Source organism: Ranitomeya imitator, chromosome 2 (assembly GCF_032444005.1).
Source record: "Ranitomeya imitator isolate aRanImi1 chromosome 2, aRanImi1.pri, whole genome shotgun sequence".
Taxonomy (NCBI): Eukaryota; Metazoa; Chordata; class Amphibia; order Anura; family Dendrobatidae; genus Ranitomeya; species Ranitomeya imitator.
The window spans coordinates 377319273-377341539 of NC_091283.1; the positions used below are offsets into that span (position 1 = coordinate 377319273).

General features: G+C 47.0%; 1 protein-coding gene across 2 annotated transcripts in view; it reads right to left on the reverse strand.

Moving 5' to 3' along the window:
* Nucleotides 1-337: 337 nt before the first annotated feature.
* Nucleotides 338-22267, reverse strand: part of LOC138664036 (gastrula zinc finger protein XlCGF66.1-like) — a 50554-nt gene continuing 28624 nt past the window's right edge. The window contains exons 2-6 of one of the 2 annotated variants that reach the window (XR_011318279.1): nt 19587-19736; nt 19278-19457; nt 19059-19180; nt 18878-18975; nt 338-842 (exon numbers count right to left, since the gene is read on the reverse strand). Coding sequence is in view for 1 of the 2 variants with exons in the window: in XM_069750450.1 (XP_069606551.1) it covers nt 18963-18975; nt 19059-19180; nt 19278-19457; nt 19587-19664 (393 nt within the window). In the remaining variant the exon portion in view is untranslated. Of the gene's footprint in view, nt 843-17722; nt 18976-19058; nt 19181-19277; nt 19458-19586; nt 19737-22267 lie in introns of those variants that run through there. The other variant, XM_069750450.1, reaches the window with a different exon arrangement.

A 22267-nucleotide genomic window follows, 5' to 3' on the forward strand; every position in this document is an offset into this window, starting at 1 on the left:
GACTTATGACCATGGGATAGTTCAGTTTTTCTTTTTTAATACAATTGCAAAAATTACTACATTCCTGTTTTTTTCAGTCAAGATGGGGTGCAGAGTGTACATTAATGAGGAAAAATGAACTTTACTGAATTTACCAAATGGCTGCAATGAAACAGAGTGAAAAATGTAAAGGGGTCTGAATACTTTCTGTACCCACTGTACATTTATTCCTGCCTGCAGGAGATGTGTTGGCTCCAGCCCTGGTTTCATGGATTTTCTCCACCTCATAAATTACATTATGTTTTCAATCCTAAAGTATTCAGATTGTGCAGTAATCTCTCCTGAAATGGGGGCGCTAATACTTTCTTGGCAGCGCTTTTCATAGCCCTGACTTTTTCCTTCTTCCCACATCAGGGATTTTGGAAGCCAACAGCATCATTACCCTCCGTTTTCTCATCATAATATTTTTCTCACTTGTCAGCACATTCTACGTATGCTGTCATTTGGTTTTGTAGTTTACGGATCTGGGCAGGTAACGGTCAGTGTCTTCTAATCTGAGGGGGTAGGTGGATCCTCCAGGTTGTAAATTCTATAGAAAAGGGCTTTCAATGCCCAAAGTCATTTGAACAGTTTTGGGTGGAGGAGAATGTTGTGGTCTAGAGGCAAAATGGTGATCATGGTAATACGGCCGGACTACACCACCGATAAAGCCGCCACAGCCGGTGACTGAGAAGAATCTGTGACCTCTCTGCATTTAGTGGTTACTACTCACCTGGGTAGCCATATGTGGGAATCTCCTCTTTACACCGCTCATCCCCCCTCACATATGTCTCTGTAGTATTAATATGGGTCAGATCTTCACCCTGAAACAAATATTATAAAAGTCACCGACAGATGGAGAAGTCCCATCTATGTTCAGCTCTAATCCTGCCATCTCCACCGCTCTCATTACACAAGTATAAAACATATAATACTGGTGGATAAAGCAAAACTGAACACAAGACGTTCACAGACATCTACACAATGTGACAGGGTCACTGGTAAGGTGATAGAGGGGAGATATGTGTCACTGCACTTAATGGCGTCAGTGGTGTGAAACCAGAGCATTTTTTCTCCAGCACACTACGTGTTGTGAGGGTTAAGTTGTATTAACAGGGCTGGTTTTATGTGGACCTTCACAGAGCGGGTGGGAGAAGGTCCACTTTTGTCTCCCCTGGCAGACCTGCCAGGACCTGCATGAGGACATGATCATGTGATCAATCACATGATGGGGAAGTTGCAGGCTTGGGTTGACATAACCGAGCTCTACAGTCTGGGTTCAGCTAGCCTGGAGATAGGACTCCAGAGGCTTTGTGGCTCATCAAGTACAGACTGAACCTGTCCTGCTCCAGAGCGGGGTGCCACCCGCAACATATGGACTGTGCTGCTCCAGAGCGGGGTGCCACCCACAACATATGGACTGTGCTGCAGAATTTTGTTTTCTTTTATCGTTTTGTTTTTGTTTTAGCCAAGAAGGCGGAGTTCGTTTTCCCCACAAGTTGGTTTATGCTGCCTTACAATACATCAACGATGATTTAAATAGACGGTGTTCCCATTTTTCCTACCTCAGTGTGCCACCACGTGAGTGAACTACCACAACATCATAAAACCTCTTTCACACGTTCATGTCTCCGGTATGTGAGGTGACAGTTTTCACACGTACCGGAGACAGGTACACATGTACACCCATTCAAAACAATGGGTCTGTGCACGTCAGTGTGTTTCCATGGACCGTGTGTCCCGCACGTAGTAATGTCCGTTTTTTACCGTCAGCACGGACGGCAAAACCTACTGCACACGTGCAGATGGAGAACACACATTGATGTCCTCCGTGCGACACGCATCAACATTGCGGAAGAAGAGCTACAGTAAAGCCGTTTCCCGGCGGCAGGTGCTGAAGACGGCTCTCATTATTCTCCCCTGCTCTACCGGCGGTCAGCACTGTTAATAACAGTGACAGCAGGAGCGGATTATCAGGGTATTCATCACCCGCCGCCTGCAATATATCAAAATAAATGAATGAAAACCCCGGTGTGGGTTCCCTCCTATTTTCTTGAACCAACCAGGAAAACCTCACAGCTGGGGGCTGCAACCCTCAGCTGTTAGCTTCAGCATGGCTGACTATCAAGAATAGAGGGGTACCCACACTATTTTTAAAAATTATTTAAATATATAATTTTAAAAAATGGTGTGGGGTCCCCCCCATTTTTGACAACCAGCCTTGCTAAAGCTCACAGCTTGGGGCTGGTTTTCTCAGGCTAGTAAGGGGTCATGGATATTGACCCCCCAGCCTAAAAACAGCAGCCTGCAGCTGCCTAGAAAAGTTGCATCTATTAGATGTGTCAATTTTGGCGCTTTGCCCGACTCTTCCCACTTGCCCTGTAGCAGTGGCAAGTGGGGTTAATATTTGAGGGGTTGATTTCATCTTTGCATTGTCAGGTGACATCAAGCCCAAAGCATAGTAATTGAGAAGTGTCTAATCCTATAGTTATATGGTAAATAAAGACACAGCCAGAATAAAGTCCTTTAATTAAAAAAATGACTGACTCCTTTAATATTCTCAATTAAACCATACTTACAACCTCGCCTAATTCCACTGAAGCCCTCGATCTCCTGTAATAAAAATAAAATAACAAAACAACAATATTCCATACCTGTCTGTAATTCTGTCCTATGCATGCGTAATCCGTGTCTGGGGGATAAATATAGTTCTTACCGATAACGGTATTTCTCTGAGACCATGACGGCACCACGGAGAGAGGGGATCCGCCCACCAAGGACAGGAAACCTACAGATAAAAAGGGCGGTACCACTCTCCCGCATCAGTTGTTTACTAGAGAACGATGGAAGACTATGGAACAGCTTATTAGTTTCAATATTACTTAACTTAATTGAGATACCGCGTGACCTGTCATAAATAAACTATGGCGCTATATTAACGTGCACACCCATGAGTGAAGGGAGGGAATGTACGGGTGCCGTCATGGGCTCAGAGAAATACCGTTATCGGTAAGAACTATATTTTTCTCTGTCGCCCATGACGGCACCACGGAGAGATTTCATAGATCTGTACATTCAGGGAGGGACCACCGCTTCCAGAACCCTTTACCGAAAGTAAGGTCCGAAGAGGAGATAAGGTCCAATCTATAGTGCCTATAGATTGTGGAAGGTGATGACCAAGTAGCAGCTCTACATATCTGGTCAATCGAAGCTCCGGCCTTCTCCGCCCAAGAAGCTGCCACTGCTCTCGTTGAGTGAGCCTTGACCTCCCCTGGAACAGATATTCCACTTGATGAGTAGGATAGGCTGATAGCATCTGTGATCCATCTCGTCAGAGTAGCTTTGGAGGCTTTTTTCCCCTTTCAGGGATCCTGAAAGCACACAAAAAGAGAGGCATCCTCCCTACTCTCTCTGGAGGCTTCTAAGTACTGCATGAAGCATCTCCTGACATCTAGTGTATGCAATGATTCCTCCTCCCTATTTTTAGGGTTAAGACAAAAGGAGGGTAGAGATATCTCTTGAGTTCTGTGGAACCGGGATGCCACCTTCGGGAGGTATGCTGGATCTATTTTGAGAGTAACACTATCCTCTAAAAACCGTGTATAAGGAGGGTTAGCAGATAGTGCCTGTATGTTGCTTATTCTACGAGCAGATGGGAGGGCGACGAGCAGGGGTGTTTTGAGGGATAGGAGTTTTAATGGGATATCCTCTAAGGGTTCGAAGGCGGTTTAGACAGGGTTTTAAGGATCGAAAATAAATCCCATTGAAGGGAACTTTACTGGACGTGGCCTCGAACTACCTGCTGCCCTGATGAACCTGGAAACCCACCGATCCATAAAGTGATGTTTTAAGGGACAGATTCCCAGAGAAGCCTCTGACCGGGGTTCAAAAGGAGGTTTGGATAGGGATATAATATCCAAGTTTAAATTCCAAGGAGGAGTAAACCGAGAGGGGATGGGTCTTGACCTGGCCAACGCTTTGATGAACCTGGATATCCCAGATACCCAGCCGGGTCGTAATTGTACAGGGCCCTTAAAGCCAAGACCTGAACTTTTAAAGTATTTGTGGCTAGTCCCTGTTCCAATTCCTTGCAGAAACTCTAAGACAGTTATTGGAAACTCCCTCTTCTAACTTGGAACCTGAAAGGAAGTTCCTCCAGGTATCCCCCCCAGCAGTTTGGTGGTTCCTATATGGTCTTCTCTACTCCTGAAACATTCACAATCAATATTATGGCTAATATTCTGAGGAGTTGCACCAGAGAAGTCTGGGTGACCAGCGTTTTGACCATTGCCACATATTAGGGCTCAGAGTATCGGCCCCCGACCACCTGCTCTATATTTCCACGAGGAGGGGACTTGGAGAAGCAACATGTGCCTGTTCAGACTGGATTACCCAGTCATGCACCGCCTTCGTCTGCTTGCGTCATAATGGCGCGTTTTCACCCCACGCGTGCGCACTAGCCTCCGGTCCTGGACTGCGGGAAGATCAAACCAATAACAGTTAGTACACAGATAATGGCAGAGCATTAGGATGTACACACATTACTCATCCAGGAGATGACATCTATTCCGAATCTTTAGGTGTCTAAACCCTAAACAAGGGTTGGATGTTATTGCAACTAAGGAATACACAATCCGGGAGGTAATATTTCCTAACATCACCAGAGTTGGCCTTCTCATTAGAAACGATGAAAGGGAAACGTGGATCATCACTCCTATTTTACTGATATTACACGCATATACATATCCTAAGAGGCAAGCTTGTCAGCATTATAGACAGCCATGGAGGGAGTAGCCATACTCTATGGCTAGAGAAAAGCAGGATTCTTCCCACCAGAGAGGTGCTGATTCGCCACAAGGTGCCAAAGACAGACATGCCGTCCCTGGTAACCATAATACAATAGACTTATGGGACGAGAATCTGTCTACTAGATGTTAATCAAGGAAACCAGCCCGATTGTCACATGTGGGATTGGGAAGGATTTTTTCCTTCCACTTCTTGGTATTTTCTGCTCCCAGGACAGTAGTCTGTCTCTTTATAGGTTGAGAAAAACTGTTCCATACGGAAGAACTGCTAATTTACTCAGACAATTCAAGCAAAGCTGCTTGCTAAGCCCTGTTGTAAAGAATGAATCAACAGAAGTTAGAACTGGGTACAAAACCACTAGGACTCTATAAGCCAGGGTTGGGGCCCAAGACAAAAATGTGAAATGGTAGACCAACGATATGCCTTGCGCGTAAGCACACATTTTGATGCATGGAGGCGCTATTGATGCAATGTGAAGCAAAAGCACAATGAAGCACCACGATGCAATATGATGCAATACAGTGCATAAAGGCAATATGAAGCACAATGATGCGACATGATGTAATATGATGCAACATGATGCACAGAGGCACTGTCAACTATGATGCACATAGGCAATAAGAAACACTATAATACGTGATGCACAGAGGCACTATGATACAATATGATACACAGAGGCACTTGATATGATGTATAGAGGCAGAGAGGCACTAAGATGCAACATGATTGCCAGAGGCACTCAATATGATGCATAAAAGCACAATGATGCAATATGAAGCAGAGGTACTCAATATGATGCATAAAGGCACTATAATGCAACATGATGCACAGAGGCACTCAATATGATGCATAAAAGCACAATGATGCAATATGAAGCAGAGGTACTCAATATGATGCATAAAGGCACTATAATGCAACATGATGCCCAGCGGCACTCAATATGATGCATAGAGGCACTGATGCAACATGAAGCACGGAGGCACTTAATATGATGCATAAAGGCACTATGATGCAACATAATGCATAGAGGCTCTCAATATGATGCATAGAGGCACAATAATGCAATATGAAGCACAGATGCACCCAGTATGATGCATAGATGCACTATGGTACATTATGACACCCAGAGGCACTCAGTACGATGCATAGAGGCACCATGATGCAATACAATGCGCAGAGGCACTCAATACGATGCCTAGAGGTACCATGATGCAACATGATACATAGAGGCATGCAATATAATGCATAAAAGCACTATGATGCAATATGATACACAGAGACATGCCATATAATGCATAGAGGCACCAAGATGCAATATTATGCACAGAGGCACCTAGAATAATACATAGAGGCACTATGATGCCACATGACACACAGAGGCACTCAGTAAGATGCACAGAGGCACTATGCTGCAACATGATGCAGAGGCACGCAACATAAGGCATAGAGACACCATGATGCAACATGATACGTAGAGGCATGTAATATAATGCATAGAAGCACTATGATGTGACATGATACAGAGACACTCGATATAATGCATAGAAGCAATATGATACACAGACACGCAATATAATGCATAGAAGTATCAACATGCCACATGATGTCCAGCCACACACAATATAAAGCATAGAGCTACAGACATGCTTGAAGATGTCAAACCGGCCCATAGTTAAAAGCAAAAGAACAATCTCTCAGAGATACTGATAAGCCTCCACTTCGAATAGTATATCTCATTTGTTAGACTGACCCCACCCGAAGGAGCTAACTAATGAGCCTCAGCTGAAGGGCAGTCTTCATGGAGACAAAGTGCTTCATTAACACTATATGTCCTCCCAAGGCCTAGAGTAGTTAAGTTGCAAAGAAAAGTGAGACACCTGTTTATCAGACCCTACTTCAGGGGTCCCCAACTCCAGGCCTCGAGGGCCTCCAACAGTGCAGGTTTTCAGGATTTCTTTAGTATTGCATCGGTGGTAATGTGATCGTCTGCACAGGTGATGATTCCAACCCCTGTGCAATACTAAGGAAATCCTGAAAACCTGCACTGTTGGCGGCCCTCTAGGCCTGGAGTTGGGGACCACTGCCCTACTTCCAAAGGTCACTTTGAAGCCCAATCATAAGGCTCTGCGCAGACAAGACATGCAACTAACTTAAGCCAAATCATGAGATGAAGCCTGGACATATGGCCTTATAGCCTAGAGGTCCAAGGTCTGGCTGTGTATATGTGAAAACATACCTCGCTTATGAAGATCTAGCACAGCTTAGCACAAAGGCATGAGCTATCAACAGAACATTCCGCCATGCACATACCTGTGCTGGCTCCATATCTGCTAAAAAACAGGGGGAGCGTTACTGCACTTACCTGTGCTGGCTCCATACCTGCTAAAAAACAGGGGGAGCTGATAACGCCAAGAGCCCATCATGAGGAGAAGCGGCGTCCCATCAGGAATGCTGTATTGCTGTCAATGATTTTCTCTCCCCCATGAGGTCCAGGCCTGGCAACCGAAGTAGCGGTGGCTTGCCAGTCGGCGTTGGTGCAGAGTGCCTCCACTGCGGGCGGAAGCGCTCCACCCAGGAGTCTCTTCACTGGTCTCTGTGGCTGAGGGACTCCCCCCGGAGGGTTTCAGCCCCGGGCTCAGCTCCGGTGTTTCTCTGGAGAAGATTCTGGGAGAGGCAGCATGCGGCTTTTTTTTTTTTTTTTTCACGCTGCACACTTGGGGCCCCCGCTTTTGCAGATTGCAGGCTTACGCTTCAGGAGGGAGAGCGCCACTCTCCCCGTAACCACAGAGGGACCCCCCTGTATGTTTATCGCTGCTGCGGCATCTTTTTTTTTTTTTTTTTTTTGTGGCTAGTGCTGCGGTTTGCACTGCGGCCCGCTTTTTGCTTTCCAGTAGGCCACCGTGCTGCTCCTGCGGTTCCTTTAACAACTGATTACTGAAGCAGCCTCTTTTTATGCGGCGGCGATTCCCGCCGCTTGATTCAATTATGCTCCTGCGCAGAAGCGCCTCTTCCGGCGCCTGAACAGGAACGCTGTCTGCCGACGCCCGCGGAGTGTGCCATTATCGCTCTTTCCACCAGCTCGCACACGCGCAGTTTGCTCAAGATGGTGCCGCACATGACCCGCTGCCCACCGGAGCTCCTGGTCTCTTTGCAGCCTGCCCTAACGCGCGGTTCCCTGCACGCCGGTCGGCTATGCAGTGTGCAGGCTGACGCTTCCAAAGGGAGAGCCGCGCTGCTCCTCCCGCAACCACAGAGGGACCCCCCTGGATGTTGCCGCTGCTGCATCTTACCTGGGGAGGTGACCGCGAACTCCATGTCACCTCCCCCACACACCCTAAAGGCCTACTAGCCCCAGCGGTGGTGCCTCGGGTCACCACACCAGCCGAGGCAGAGGGACCCCAGCTGCCTGAGTCGGACTGATTGGCCCCGGAATCCCACGACGATCTTCCTTCTGGTAAGTCTGTAGGTCTCCCATCAAGGACAGGAAACCAACTGATGCGGGAGAGTGGTACCGCTCTTTTTATCTGTAGGTTTCCTGTCCTTGGTGGGCGGATCCCCTCTCTCCGTGGTGCCGTCATGGGTGACAGAGAAAATTAGTTTTTAACCTGGACGGTGCCAAGATGCGACCGTTCAGGCTGAGAACCACTGGTGAATGAGCTGATGAAAGCGCAGCATCATTTACCATCGTTGACATCATCGAGGCCGGGCTGAACTGCGGTGACGTCAGTATCGTGGGAAAATGCTAGTGATGATTTCACCGCTTGTCACTGAGGCTGCGCTCGCAGCAGCTCATTCACCAGTGGTTTTCAGCCTGGACGGTCGCATCTTGGCACCCTTCAGGCTGAAAACTATTTAGCCCCCAGACATGGATTACAGCGTGGGACAGAACGAGGGACAGGTATGGTATACTGTTGTTTTTTTATTTCACTTTTATTATAGACTGAGGGCTTCGGTGGAATTAGACGATGCAGTAACTATGGTTTAATTGAGATTAATAAAGGAGGGGGACGTGTCCTAGCTGGCCATGTGAGCGGACGCATAGAAGAGCGCTCCCGCTGCTAAAGGGCTAATTATTCTGTGCAGACGCTGCTGACTGGACTTTTCTGCCACATACCGGCTGGCTGAGGGTCAGGGGAGCAAAGCGGTGCTGAGCGGTGGACCCGGCTTTGGAGGCAATGACCAGGCGGCGGCAGAAGGATGCGGGTGCTGGCGATGCAGGAGCCAGCCAAGATGGCGCTGATGCCAGAGAAGGCGCTGACAAGGAGAACGCCGCATGTCAGAGGCGTATGGAGGTGGCGGCGAAGCTTCAGCAGTATGCCAGAGTGGATGCTGCGGAGGAGGCAAGACAAGGAACCAGAGCTGGAGCGGGTATGGAGGAGGAGGATGCGGTCCTGGCTGCAAAGCATGAGGTACAGAAGGGGAGGGAGAAAAGCAGCATGGCGGGGGCAAAAGGGGGACCTGAAGATTTGATACAGGAAGAGGAGACGACCCTCAGGGATGTTTTTGCGTTGGTCTCCTCATGCAAACAGTCCCTAAATACTCTGACCCTTCAGATGCAGGAGGTAAAAGGGGAAACAGCACAGATAAATGCAGCCCTGCAAAAGATGGACAGACGTATGGGGGTGGTGGAGGAGAGGGTGAACACGGCAGAAGACCATATAGTAAAACTGCAAAAAGTGGAGAAAAAGTTCGCCCAAGCAATGCCAGAGCTCGCTGCCAAAAATGAGGATCTGGAAAACATATCCAGAAGGAATAAAATACGTATAGTGGGTCTGCCTGAAAAAACTGAGGGGAGAAACCCCACAGAGTTTATTGACAGCTGGCTGCTGGAGAAAATTGGGGGCACAGTGCTGACAAAAGTTTTTGCTGTTGAGAGAGCTCATAGGGCCCCGCCGCAGCCCCCTGCCCCAGGAGCGAATCCTCGTATCATGCTTGCCAAAATACTGAATTACAGGGACAGAGACATTATCCTCAGGAAGGCTAGAGAAATGGAGGATTTGACGGCTGGAGGTCAAAAGATTGCTATTTACCCGGATTATTCTGCTGGGGTTCAGAAACAGAGGATGAAGTTCACTGGAGTCAAGAGACAACTGAGGGAGCTGGGAGTGCAATACTCTATGCTGTTTCCTGCAAAGTTGAGAGAGGTGGCTTTTGATAAAACCCATTTTTTCCTGACTCCAGAGGACGCTACCCAGTGGATTGATACTAATGCTAAAAAACTTAAGGAAAAAGGCGATTGACATGTCGGGGAGATCTGGATGGGAGTTATTTCTCTGTCGCTGGAGGAGGGATCTGCGTTTAATAGCATAATTGCCAAAGGGATGAGCAACTGTTGAGGGCTGAGCTGGGCCATATTGAGTGATTGGCCGGAGGGGGCAGTAACGGTTAATAAGTATAGGGGAGGAGGGTTACGCAGGGTACTGTGTATTGTTTTGTAGTTTCTCTACATGTTTATATAAGTTGGAATGTTCTGTTGTGTTTTTTTTTTTTTTTTAAAACGTGTGGGAAATTCTGATCGTCACGGCAGAGGGAGGCGAGTGGAGAGGGCAAAGCAAGGGAGAGTGTTCGCAATGGGCGGTGGAGCCCCACTCTTGATGAGAGGTAGAATGTGTTGTATTGGGTGGGTTAGGGGGGCAAGTTGGGAGTTGGGAGGGATTAGACAGCTCATACTTGGGAATGAAGATACTATGAAGGATGATGAGTCACATGATGGGGGGCCGCATTAAAATATTGAGTTGGAACGCGAGAGGCCTTGCGGATAAGTCTCGGTGGGCGGCGAGTCTGCAGTATGTTCGAGAACAGAGAGTCTCAATGATATGTCTGCTGGAGACGCACTTAGTGAGGGAGAAGGTAGATGTATTAAATAGGCGCTGGATCCAAAAGGCATACCATTCTACCTTCTCTACGTATTCTAGGGGTGTGTCGGTGTTGGTACCTGTGGGAGTGCAGTATGAAGAGGTGATGGTACAGGTGGATGTGGATGGTCAGTATGTGGTGGTGCAATGTAAAATAAATGGAGTGTTGATGTGTATAGCGGCAATGTATATTCTGCCCCCATACTCAAGTAAAAAAATTAGAGAGGTGTTGGAACGGGTGGAACGTTGGGGCCCGATACCATTTCTAATCATTGGTGATCTTAATAATATATGTGATGACTTTTGGGATAAAAATAAAAACTCCCAGAATAGGACAGTGGGACACATTACTACGTTTGGGACTTATATTCGCGAAGTTGGTATGACTGACCTTTGGAGAGTTAGACATGTTGGGGAAAGGGGGTATTCATGTTATTCACCGGCTCATAGTACTCTATCCAGAATTGAGCTGGCACTAGGCAATCGTCTGTTGGACACGATGGTGGGGGATGTGAGATATTTACCTAGGGCCCTCTAGGACCATAGTCCAATTGAGGTGGAGTTCCGACTGATGGGGACACAGGCTGCGAACAGGAGAGAGTGGAAAATTCACCCTAAAGGTACCTTCACACATAACGATATTGTTAACGATATCGTTGCTTTTTGTGACATAGCAACGATATCGTTAATAAAATCGTTATGTGTGACAGCGACCAACGATCAGGCCCCTGCTGGGAGATCGTTGGTCGCTGAAGAAAGTCCAGAACTTTATTTCGTCGCTGGATCTCCCGTGGACATCGCTGGATCGGCGTGTGTGACACCGATCCAGCGATGTCTTCACTGGTAACCAGGGTAAACATCGGGTAACTAAGCGCAGGGCCGCGCTTAGTAACCCGATGTTTACCCTGGTTACCATCCTAAAAGTAAAAAAAACAAACAGTACATACTTACCTAACGCTGTCTGTCCCCGGCGCTGTGCTCTGCACTCCTCCTGTACTGGCTGTGAGCGTCGGTCAGCCGGAAAGCAGAGCGGTGACGTCACCGCTCTGCTTTCCCGCCGCTGTGCTCACACAGACAGTACAGGAGGAGTGCAGAGCACAGCGCTGGAGGACAGACAGCGTTAGGCAAGTATGTACTGTTCGTTTTTTTTTACTTTTAGGATGGTAACCAGGGTAAACATCGGGTTACTAAGCGCGGCCCTGCACTTAGTTACCCGATGTTTACACTGGTTACCGGCATCGTTGGTCGCTGGAGAGCTGTCTGTGAGACAGCTCTCCAGCGACCAAACAGCGACGCTTCAGCGATCCGGATCGTTGTCGGTATCGCTGCAGCGTCGCTTAATGTGAAGGGGCCTTAACTGGCTGCACAGTATAGATTTAGATAAGATAAAACAGGAGTTGTAGGAATTTTTTGTGCTGAATGATGGGAGTGTAGATGCTCTTACTGTATGGGAAGCCATGAAGGCGTACTTAAGAGGGCTGTTGTTAAGAGATATTAGTAAATGTAAGCGGAAGACGAGAGAGGCAGAGAAGGCAGCGATTGATGGGCTAAGAGCAGCGGAAGATGAGATGGTAATAATGGGTACTCCTGAAGCTGGGAACAGATTAAAGGCAGCGCAAAGTCACCTGGAGAAAATTTTGTTGGGAAAGGCAGAAAGGAAGCGGGAATTTCTAAAGCTGGCTTACTATCAGGAGGGTGAGATGGTCTGTCACATGCTGTCGCTGGTGGCTTCTGCCCAGAGGAGTACTTTGTTTGTCCATTCTCTAGTTTCCGGGAGTGGTACGAGTGTCTCCAAAAATTCAGAGATTTTGGAGGTCTTTGCGGACTTTTAAGCAGACCTATATTCCTCTCAGGTAGACGAGTCGGCGGGAGACACAGTGGCGTTCCTTGAGGGTGTGGGGCTCACGATGTTGAGTGACGCAGATAGAGAGGGCTTGGAGGCTCCCGTCACGGAGGAGGAACTGGGTCGGGCATTACAATCCATGGCTAATGGGAAGCCACCTGGAGTGGATGGGTTTCCCGCTGAGATCTATAAAAATATGGGGGAGGTGCTAATTCCCAGAATAAAGGCGGTCCTAGATGAGGCTAAGAGTAGAGGGTATCTGCCAGCATCCATGAGAGAAGCCATAATAGCGGTGATTCCTAAGGAAAGGAAAGACTTGGGGAAACCTGAGTCGTACCGGCCAATCTCCTTGCTCACTATGGATGTCAAGCTTCTGGCCAAGGTGTTGGCGACGCGGTTGACGAGTGTCATCTCCAACCTGGTGCACCCAGACAAATCTGGCTTTATGCCTGATAGATCCACGGCGGTCAACCTAAGGAGGCTATTTATGAATCTGCAGCTTAGGTCTGATAACTGTGGCCAGAGAGTTATTGCATCCTTAGATGCCCATAAGGCATTCGACAGTGTGGAATGGGGATATCTCTGGCAGGTGTTGCAGTGTATGGGGTTTGGCTCGCAGTTTGTGTCCAGGATTCAGCTGCTGTACTCGCAGCCGGTGGCTAGAGTCAGGGTGAATGGGGAGTTATCGCGGACTATACAATTAGCTATAAAGATGAGACAGGGGTGTCCGCTCTCTCCTCTTTTGATTGCTCTGGCCGTTTAGGCCGATTAATTTAGGCAGATTAACTCCCTGTTCAGGAATTTTTTTATGGGGGAGACATCATCAACGTATCAGACTGGAGAAGCTTCAGCGACTCAAGGAAAATGGGGGCTTGGCACTGCCAATCCTGAAGTATATTTTCTTGCAGCCTAGAGTCAGCATTTAAAGGGCTGGGTGCGTGAGGGGTCGTCCAGTGCGGTACAGCAACTGATGGAAAAGGTGACAAAAAGAAGGCCAGTAATACAGTGTCTGGAGGATGGATCCCTGGGGGCTTTGGGGAAATTGTATCCAACTATATTATTGATATGTAAGCTGTGGGGTAGACTGAAACATATACGTGGGATTACGGGGCTGACCAGATTCTCCCCGTTATGGCATAATAATAATTTACCGGAGTTTGTGGCACTGGGGGTGTTACCAGAATGGCAGGCCAAGGGGATTCACTACGTGTATCAGATAATTGAGAAGAGGGAGTTGAAATCCTTTTCCCAATTGCAGGTGGAGTTCGGTATCGGGCCTGCGGGGGAATGTCAGTATTTGCGGATGAGACACGCATTTGGAGCTCAGAATAGGGACGGAGGCATCAGAATTCAAAGGGATATAGTGTTGGAGTATGTGTGTGGTGAAAGGACTACTGGGGGGTGTTATTTCCACTCTTTATAAAGACTTGCTGCATACTTACTGTAGTGAAACCTCCACCAGGGGGAGCTGGTGAGGGAAGAGAGGTTAAACACTAAGGGAAGTAACACAGCTCAGGCACAGGTGTCACAGGTAATGAGAGACGTCAGACATGCCAAAATCATACAGAGAGATATCAGAACTGTACACAGGGGCAGTCAGGAGAATAGTCAGGGACACGAAAGTAATCAGAGCCTACCGGGAACGTGGTAACCAAAACGTGAGACGTAAGACAAAGTCGGGGTACAAGCCAAAGTCAGAACCAGGAGGGTAATGTGGTATCAGAGACAGAAAACAACAGCCGAAGTCCAGGGAACAGATCGAGCCATACACGGGTACGGGCAGTCAGAGACACAAGGATCACCAAAATCAGGATACAGGTCAGGGGTTCAAGCTGGGAAACATGAACTATCACTAACAGCGGTAGGCAGGCTGTGAGGGACTGAAATAGCCCAGCTAGCTCAAGAACGAGGCTGAGGAGATTAACCCCCGCATGACCAGTCTCAAAAGAGGAAAGATGAAAATAAACTCCGGACTGGACCATGACCTTTTGGGGTTTCCGATAATGGCGAGAGCTAAGTAGGAGAGGGATTTGGGCAGAATGGAGAATGAAACTTGGGAGTCGGTGCTGGAGTGGGTTCCACGGCTGTCGCTGAGCGAACCGTATAGGCTGTCACAGCTTTATGTAATACACAGAGTATATAGGAGGTGTTATATAAGGCAGGACTGCGTGCTGATTCTGAGTGCCCGAGGTGTAAGTCTACAAATGCTGGTATATTTCATATGATGTGGACGTGTCCGAGACTGGCTGCATTTTGGTTGGTGGTTTTGAGTCGTGTGGAAGGAGCGTACAGATGCACGGTGCCAAGGGACCCAATGGTGTGCTTGCTGGGATACATGGATGAGATTGGAGTGGATAACAACCTGAAGACAGCTATTGCCAGATTGTTGTATATGGCCCGAAAGGTAATAGCGCGAAATTGGATTAAGGATGAACCGCCTCCAAAAGAGAATTCCTCCAATATGTGAAGCAGGGCCTGATATTGGAAAAGGGGTTTTATAAGAAAAGAGGGAAAATAGAAACGTTTGATAAATTGTGGTCTTCGTGGCTTGCCATGGGATAGGTTCGCTATAGAGGACGGGTGAGTCACGGTCCTGAATTGGTGAAAACAAAACATGAGGCCTGCAGTCCTAAATGAGATGATAGTCATTCTATAGTTTTGATGGTCAAGCTATTAAAAGAGGTGGGCTGTCTTATAGGGAGGGGGCGGGATAAGTTGGGAATGGGGGGGTTTGTTTTGGGGGAAAACTTTGTATTGAAAACAAGAATGTAACATGTATATTGTAATGTTGTTCTTAATAAAAATTTATTTGAGTAAAAAAAAAAAAAAGAGAGATTAATAAAGGAATCTGTGTCATTTTTTCAATTAAAGGATTTTATTCTTGCTGTGTCTTTATTTATATACTGTACTGTATAGGATTAGTAATGGATAGGTGTCTTATAGACACTTCTCCATTACTAAGCCGTGGGCTTGATGTCACCTGACAATATAAAGGTGACATCAACCCTACAAATATTAACCCCAATTGCCACCGCTACAGGGCAAGTGGGAAGACTCGGGCAAAGCACCAGAATTGGCGCATCTAATAGATGCGCCTTTTCTGGGCAGCTGTGGCCTGCTGTTTTTAGGCTGGCTGGAGGGGGGCCAAAAGCAATGGCCCCTTACCAGTAAGAGAATACCAGACCCCAGCTGTGAGCTTTAGCGAGGTAGGTTGCCAAAAATGTGGGGGACCCCATGCCATTTTTTTTACAATTATTTATTAAAGTATTTAAAAACAAACATAGCATGGGGACCCCAGTGTGAGGATATGGCCGCTTACTAAAGACTATAGGCCAAATGGTGGTGGAGCGGAGTCCACAGCTCTAAGGGTGTGTGCACACGTCAGGATTTCTTGCAGAAATTTCCTGAAGAAAACCGGAAATTTTCTGCAAGAAATCTGCATGCTTCTTTTCGCGTTTTTTTTTTAAGCATTTTGCAAGCGTAAGTAGCTTGCAGAATGCTAAAGCTTTCCAAGCGATCTGTAGCATCGCTTGGAAAACTGATTGACAGGTTGGTCACACTTGTCAAACATAGCGTTTCACAAGTGTGACCAACTTTTTACTATAGATGCTGCCTGTGCCGCATCAATAGTAAAAAGATATAATGTTAAAAATAATTAAAAAATAAAAAAAAGGTTATACTCACCCTCTGACGGCCCCCGATCTCCTCAGCGGTTGCTTTGTGTGTAGGACCTGCGATGACGTCACGGTCACATGACTGCGATGTCACGGTCACATGACCGCAACGTCACGGTCACATGACCGTGACGTCATCGAAGGTCCTTGACACAGAGCATCTATAGGAACGGAAGCAGCCACGTGCACCGATGAGAGGCGGGCCATCAGAATGTGAGTATATCACGATTTTTTATTTTAATTCTTTTTTTTTTTTTTAACAATTATATGGTGCCCAGTCCGTGGAGGAGAGTCTCCTCTCCTCCACCCTGGGTACCAACCGCACATGATCTGCTTACTTCCCGCATGGTGGGCATAGCCCCATGCGGGAAGTAAGCAGATCAATGCATTCCTAGGTGTGCGGAATCCCCGCGATTCCGCAAATTAATGAACATGTTGCTTTTTTTCTGCGATGCGATTTTTTTCGCGGAAAAAAATGCAACATTTGCACAAAATATACGGAATACACTGAAAATAATGGGAGGCATATGTAAGCTGTTTTTTCGCGTTTTTTTCTCATTTTTATCGCGAAGAAACGTGAAAAAAATGCAAAAAATCCTGAACGTGTGCACCTACCCTAAGACATAAAGACTTTTTCCAGCATGGAGCACCGGTGACATCATTATCATTGTACTTTAATAGTTAATTTGCTTGATGTGTTTTATTAGTGATTTTATTGCTGTTTCATTAGTGGTTTTCTTGCTCATCAGTTCATGATCAGGAATCAATGTCTCTATTCAGTGGCAGTCAGCAGAGGAAGACGAGCAGACTAGAGTTTATGTGAACCTAAGGGTACCGTCATACTAAACGATATCGCTAGCGATCCGTGACGTTGCAGCGTCCTGGCTAGCGATATCGTTCAGTGTGACAGGCAGCAGCGATCAGGATCCTGCTGTGATGTCGCTGGTCGGGGCTAGAAGGCCAGAACTTTATTTGGTCGCTGGCTCTCCCACTGACATCGCTGAATCGGCGTGTGTGACGCCGATTCAGCGATGTCTTCGCTGGTAACCAGGGTAAACATCGGGTTACTAAGCGCAGGGCCGCGCTTAGTAACCCGATGTTTACCCTGGTTACCAGCGTAAAAGTTAAAAAAACAAACACTACATACTTACCTACCGCTGTCTGTCCCCGGCGCTCTGCTTCTCTGCTCTGGCTGTGAGCACAGCGGCCGGAAAGCAGAGCGGTGACGTCACCGCTGTGCTTTCCGGCTGCCCGGCGCTCACAGCCAGAGCAGAGAAGCAGAGCGCCGGGGACAGACAGCGGTAGGTAAGTATGTAGTGTTTGTTTTTTTAACTTTTACGCTGGTAACCAGGGTAAACATCGGGTTACTAAGCGCGGCCCTGCGCTTAGTTACCCGATGTTTACCCTGGTTACCGGCATTGTTGGTCGCTGGAGAGTTGTCTGTGTGACAGCTCTCCAGCGACCAAACAGCGACGCTGCAGCGATCGACATCGTTGTCGGTATCGCTGCAGCGTCGCTGTGTGTGAAGGTACCTTAAGGCCAGACTCTATAAATCTCATTTGTATCAAGGTCTCGCTCCCCATTGTACTCCCAAACCTGGCCCATTGTGTGGGTGGGGATAGTAGACTCAGGGGAGCCGTCACCACGGGAGGTCTCACATACAGTCCCAGCTGATGGAATAAGCCTTGTTCTATGAGCTAAAGGAAAATGTTTAAGGGAGCCGGAGAAAAAGACATAGGGTTGAATCAGGCAGTTGTTTGAGGGATTTCGATGGAAGAGGATCCAAGCTGGAATGGATGGATGATCTATGCTTTGGAGATTGTTGGCTGGAGGGGTATCCATGAGCTATGGTCTGGATATCCATTGTCTGGAGGAACATAGGCTGTGACTGCACACTATACCAGCTGGAGGTACAAAATCTGTGGGCCAACCAAAAGTTGGGAGACAGTGGGCATCGCCTGGTATGGAGCCAGTGGAATTACCGATCTCAGATTGGGAACTTGTGGACTAAAGACATTGTATTTTGGCCATCTACCTGGATTTTTTAAACAACCATGGATGTATGGAATAAAAAAATTAGTTGCATCGTTAACCTGCCTAGGTGATTTTTATAACCCACAACCTCAGATCTTCACACGATCTATTCTTGGTAACCAGCCTTGCTGAAGCTGACAACTGAGGGTTGCAGCCCCCAGCTGTGAGTTTTGCCTGGTTGATTCAAGAAAATAGGGGGGAACCTACACTGGGTTTTTCAGTAATTTATTTAACTATATCGCAAGTGGCGGCTGAGGAATACCCCGATCATCCGCTCCTGCTGTCACTGTTATTAGTGACAGCAAGTGACGGATGATGGGAGTAGAAGTCTCAAAAGCCCCCACCTGCTGTCATCGTTCAGACTTAATTATAACTCATCATTCTCTTCTGCTCCTGATGATCGCCGGCAGAGCAGGGGAGAACGATGAGAGCCGTCTTCAGCACCCGACACCGGGGAACAGCGCTTACAGTAGCGCTTCTTCCCCGGCGGCAGTCTGTGTGGTACTGAGGCGGTACACGGTTGCCACATGTGTGCCGCAAGTATTACAGACACAGATATCTCCGGTATTGGTTTTTCCGTGATCGGAAATAAACGGAAGTGTGAAATTCGCCTAAGGGAGATCTCATGACACCTTCTCTCCATCTACCTGATCCTGAGGAACATTGGGATCTTCTTGTTTACAGTCCTGTGGAAGAAGAAGAGTACGGGGACATCTTTCTGGTGTTGTCCTCTTACTGGATAGATCTGGAGGAAACACATACAGGGACTGAATTCATTCTTTACATGCAGATAATTATAGGCCGTGTGTATTTAGTCCTGTCTATTACCTGGAGATGTGAGGGGCTGGGGAACCTCCATTATGACGTTCTTGTACAGATCTGTGTCCTTCTAAATACTCCCACTCCTCCATGGAGAAATAGACAGCGACATCCTGACACCTTATAGGAACCTGACACATACAATGATACCGTCATCCCCCCCCCCCCCCCCCCCCGATTCCTTCATAGCGTTACTGTATAATGTCCCAGCATTCCCAGCACTGTCACCTCTCCAGTCAGCAGCTCAATCATCTTGTAGGTGAGTTCTAGGATCTTCTGGTCATTGATCTCCTCATGGATCAGGGGGTGAGGTGGAGGCCCCGTGATTGGGCTCAGGGGTCTTCCCCATCCCTCAGACACAGGGTCCTGACAGCGATCACTAGAGGTCTTCTTCACCACTGTGTAATCCTGGTAATGGAGAGACACATTAATAAATCTCACTACAGACATTTCCAGAGTCCTCACCTCTCCAGTTCTGTCCATCTGTTATTCCCATAGATAAGAATGATGTAATGTGACGTCATCAGAATCTCTCACCTCTCCAGTAATCCGGAAGAGGATCTCTAGGGTGAGGTGTAATATCCTCTCCGCCATCTTGTCTCTGTCCATATCCATCTTTGATGGGTAAATCAGGAAAGTTTTCTTTTGCAGACGATCTTCACTGAGAGAATCAGATATTGTAGAGACCTGAATGAGAAGATGAGCCGATGTAACATCATAAGAATCCTGTGTAATAATACAATTACTGGAGATAATAAGGGAAACATATGAGGAGATTTATTATTTTACAGTATTTAGTTTCCTTCTTTACATCTACTAATAAATCCTATATATTTAGGCCACAGACAACAAGCAGTTTCCTCCTTGGAGTCGGCAGCTGAATACGTTTCTCATAGACTCATCTTCCATAACGCTAATTCTCGTCTCATTTACCGACCCTGGAATCGGCATTAGTAATACTGCAGGAGATATTCATTACACACGACATGAGAAATAACTACTTCATGATGACGACGACATCTTCATCTTCTACTACGGCTCTAGAGACATATTTGTCCAGAGTCAGTCACTGACTCCATCACCACCGGCTGTCTATATGAAGGTTTCCCGTCTTCCCCGCACTGTAATTTTCTATCACATTAGATATCAGGTCTGATTCACACACAGAAGTTTGTTTATAGCCTAGGAAGGGGGTAATACCCATGGAGTTTTCCAGGCTAGTAATATCAGCTGACAAACTGTATACTTAGCCTTTAGTGGCTATTAAAATGGGGGACCCCCCAAAAAAGTGATGTAGGGTCCTCCTATAATTAATAACCAGCAAAGGTTATGCAGACAGTTGCGGGTTGATATTAATAGCCTAGGAAGGGGCCATGGATACGGTGGCCCCAGGCTTAAAAAAAATCAGCTCTCAGCCACCCAGAAAAGGCACATCTCTAAGATGCTCCAATTCTGGCACGTAGTATCTCTCTTCCCACTTGACCTTTAGTGGATATCACTGAAATTGTGATGATGGGAAGGAGAGGGTGACCAATACCACACCCCACTGAGCTCTGTCAATTCATAGCCATCATAGCAACCGAGTGGGCTACCATTTTGGATGATGCACTCCTGCCTATCCAACTATCGTATGGTAAATATCTCATAGATTCTGGGTTCATTAGTATTTGCACCAAGAATGAGGCTAAGTGAGTATTTATTAATTGTCGGTGGTCGGGGGTAGTCAGTGAGGTGGATGGTACCATATTGTGCATGTAGGGGGCAGTACTGTGGGAACATTAAAAAGTGGGGGGATGGCAGTACTGTGGGGACATTATAGTGTGTCTGAGGAGGATGCCAGTCCTGTGGAAACATTTTCCTGTGTCTGTGGGAAGCCACTATTGTAGGAACAAAATACTGTGTGTGCTGGGATGATGGTACTGTGGGAAATTTATACTGTGTGGGGGGTATAGCGGTACAGTGAGAACTTTATACTGTGTATGGTGGGGGTATGGCCTTACTATGAGAAGATTATACTGTGTGTGGGGGGATGGAGGTACTGTAGGAACATTACATTGTGTGTGGGGGTATGGCGGTACTATGAGAAGATTATACTGTGTGTGGTGGGATGAGGTACTGTAGGAACATTATACTGTGTGTGGGGGGTATGGTGGTACTGTGAGAACATTATACTGTGTGTGGTGGGATGGAAGTACTGTAGGAACATTATACTGTGTGTGGGGGTATGGCGGTACTGTGAGAATATTATACTGTGTGGGGGGGTAAGGCGGTACGGTAGAAACATTATACTGTGTGTGGGGGTATGGCGGTACTATGATAACATTATACTGTGTGTCTAAAAGTGAGGTATCGCGCTAGAACAGCTACAACAGACTATAAATGTGTTTTTTTTTTCTTCCTGAAAACTGTAGTGTGCCCACAAACGACTAATACTGAAACTACCAATGCTGGTATCAATCGTGTATAGAAGTAGTAATAAACACTTACTCTTTGCCTAGGTCATGGAAGATAATACCAGTTGGTATAAAGACCTGCGGGTGCTGTTGCTGGGGGTTCCGAATAACCAGGCGGCAAGAGTAATTAGAGTAGTTAGAGTAGTTGGAGGACGCGCAGAGCCAGAAGCGCCCCAGCCGGTGGCGTCCCTGGATGCGCGGCTGAAAAAATGGCTGACAGTGCTCTGCAGCGTGTGACGTCACGAGGCTACGGAGCCCTGCTAGGGCAAAAAGCTAACCAACACGTTTCGAGGGACTCTGTCCCTCTTCGTCAGGGTTACCGCCCCTTCCCTGCCGATTGCCATATATAGCCGTTCAAAGTAGTTATCCTGTTAACCCACGGTGTACTGGACCAAGAAAGGCTGTGACCGCATACCAATTAGTCTTCGTGCTCATTTGTATACCGGATCATATCAGCCATATACTGCATGTAATTGCTGACACCAATAGCCTATTTGAGCCAGGAACATTGGTTTTAATGCTAATTTGTGTGCGATCTGACTTGCCGTGTAATTATATAGTGTTATTATCCCCAATACAGTTATGCACTAGTTCTGCAATAGAAAAGAGGGATGAGTGTGGGAGCGCTCTAGAGATGTAGGGAAATGCTGCAGAAAGAACGAAGGTGCCAAAAGAAATAAAAGTATTTAAAAATTGGAACTATAATTCCTTTACTAGTATTAGTAATTAAAATTAGTATTTAGAACTGAAAGTGGGTATTAGAAT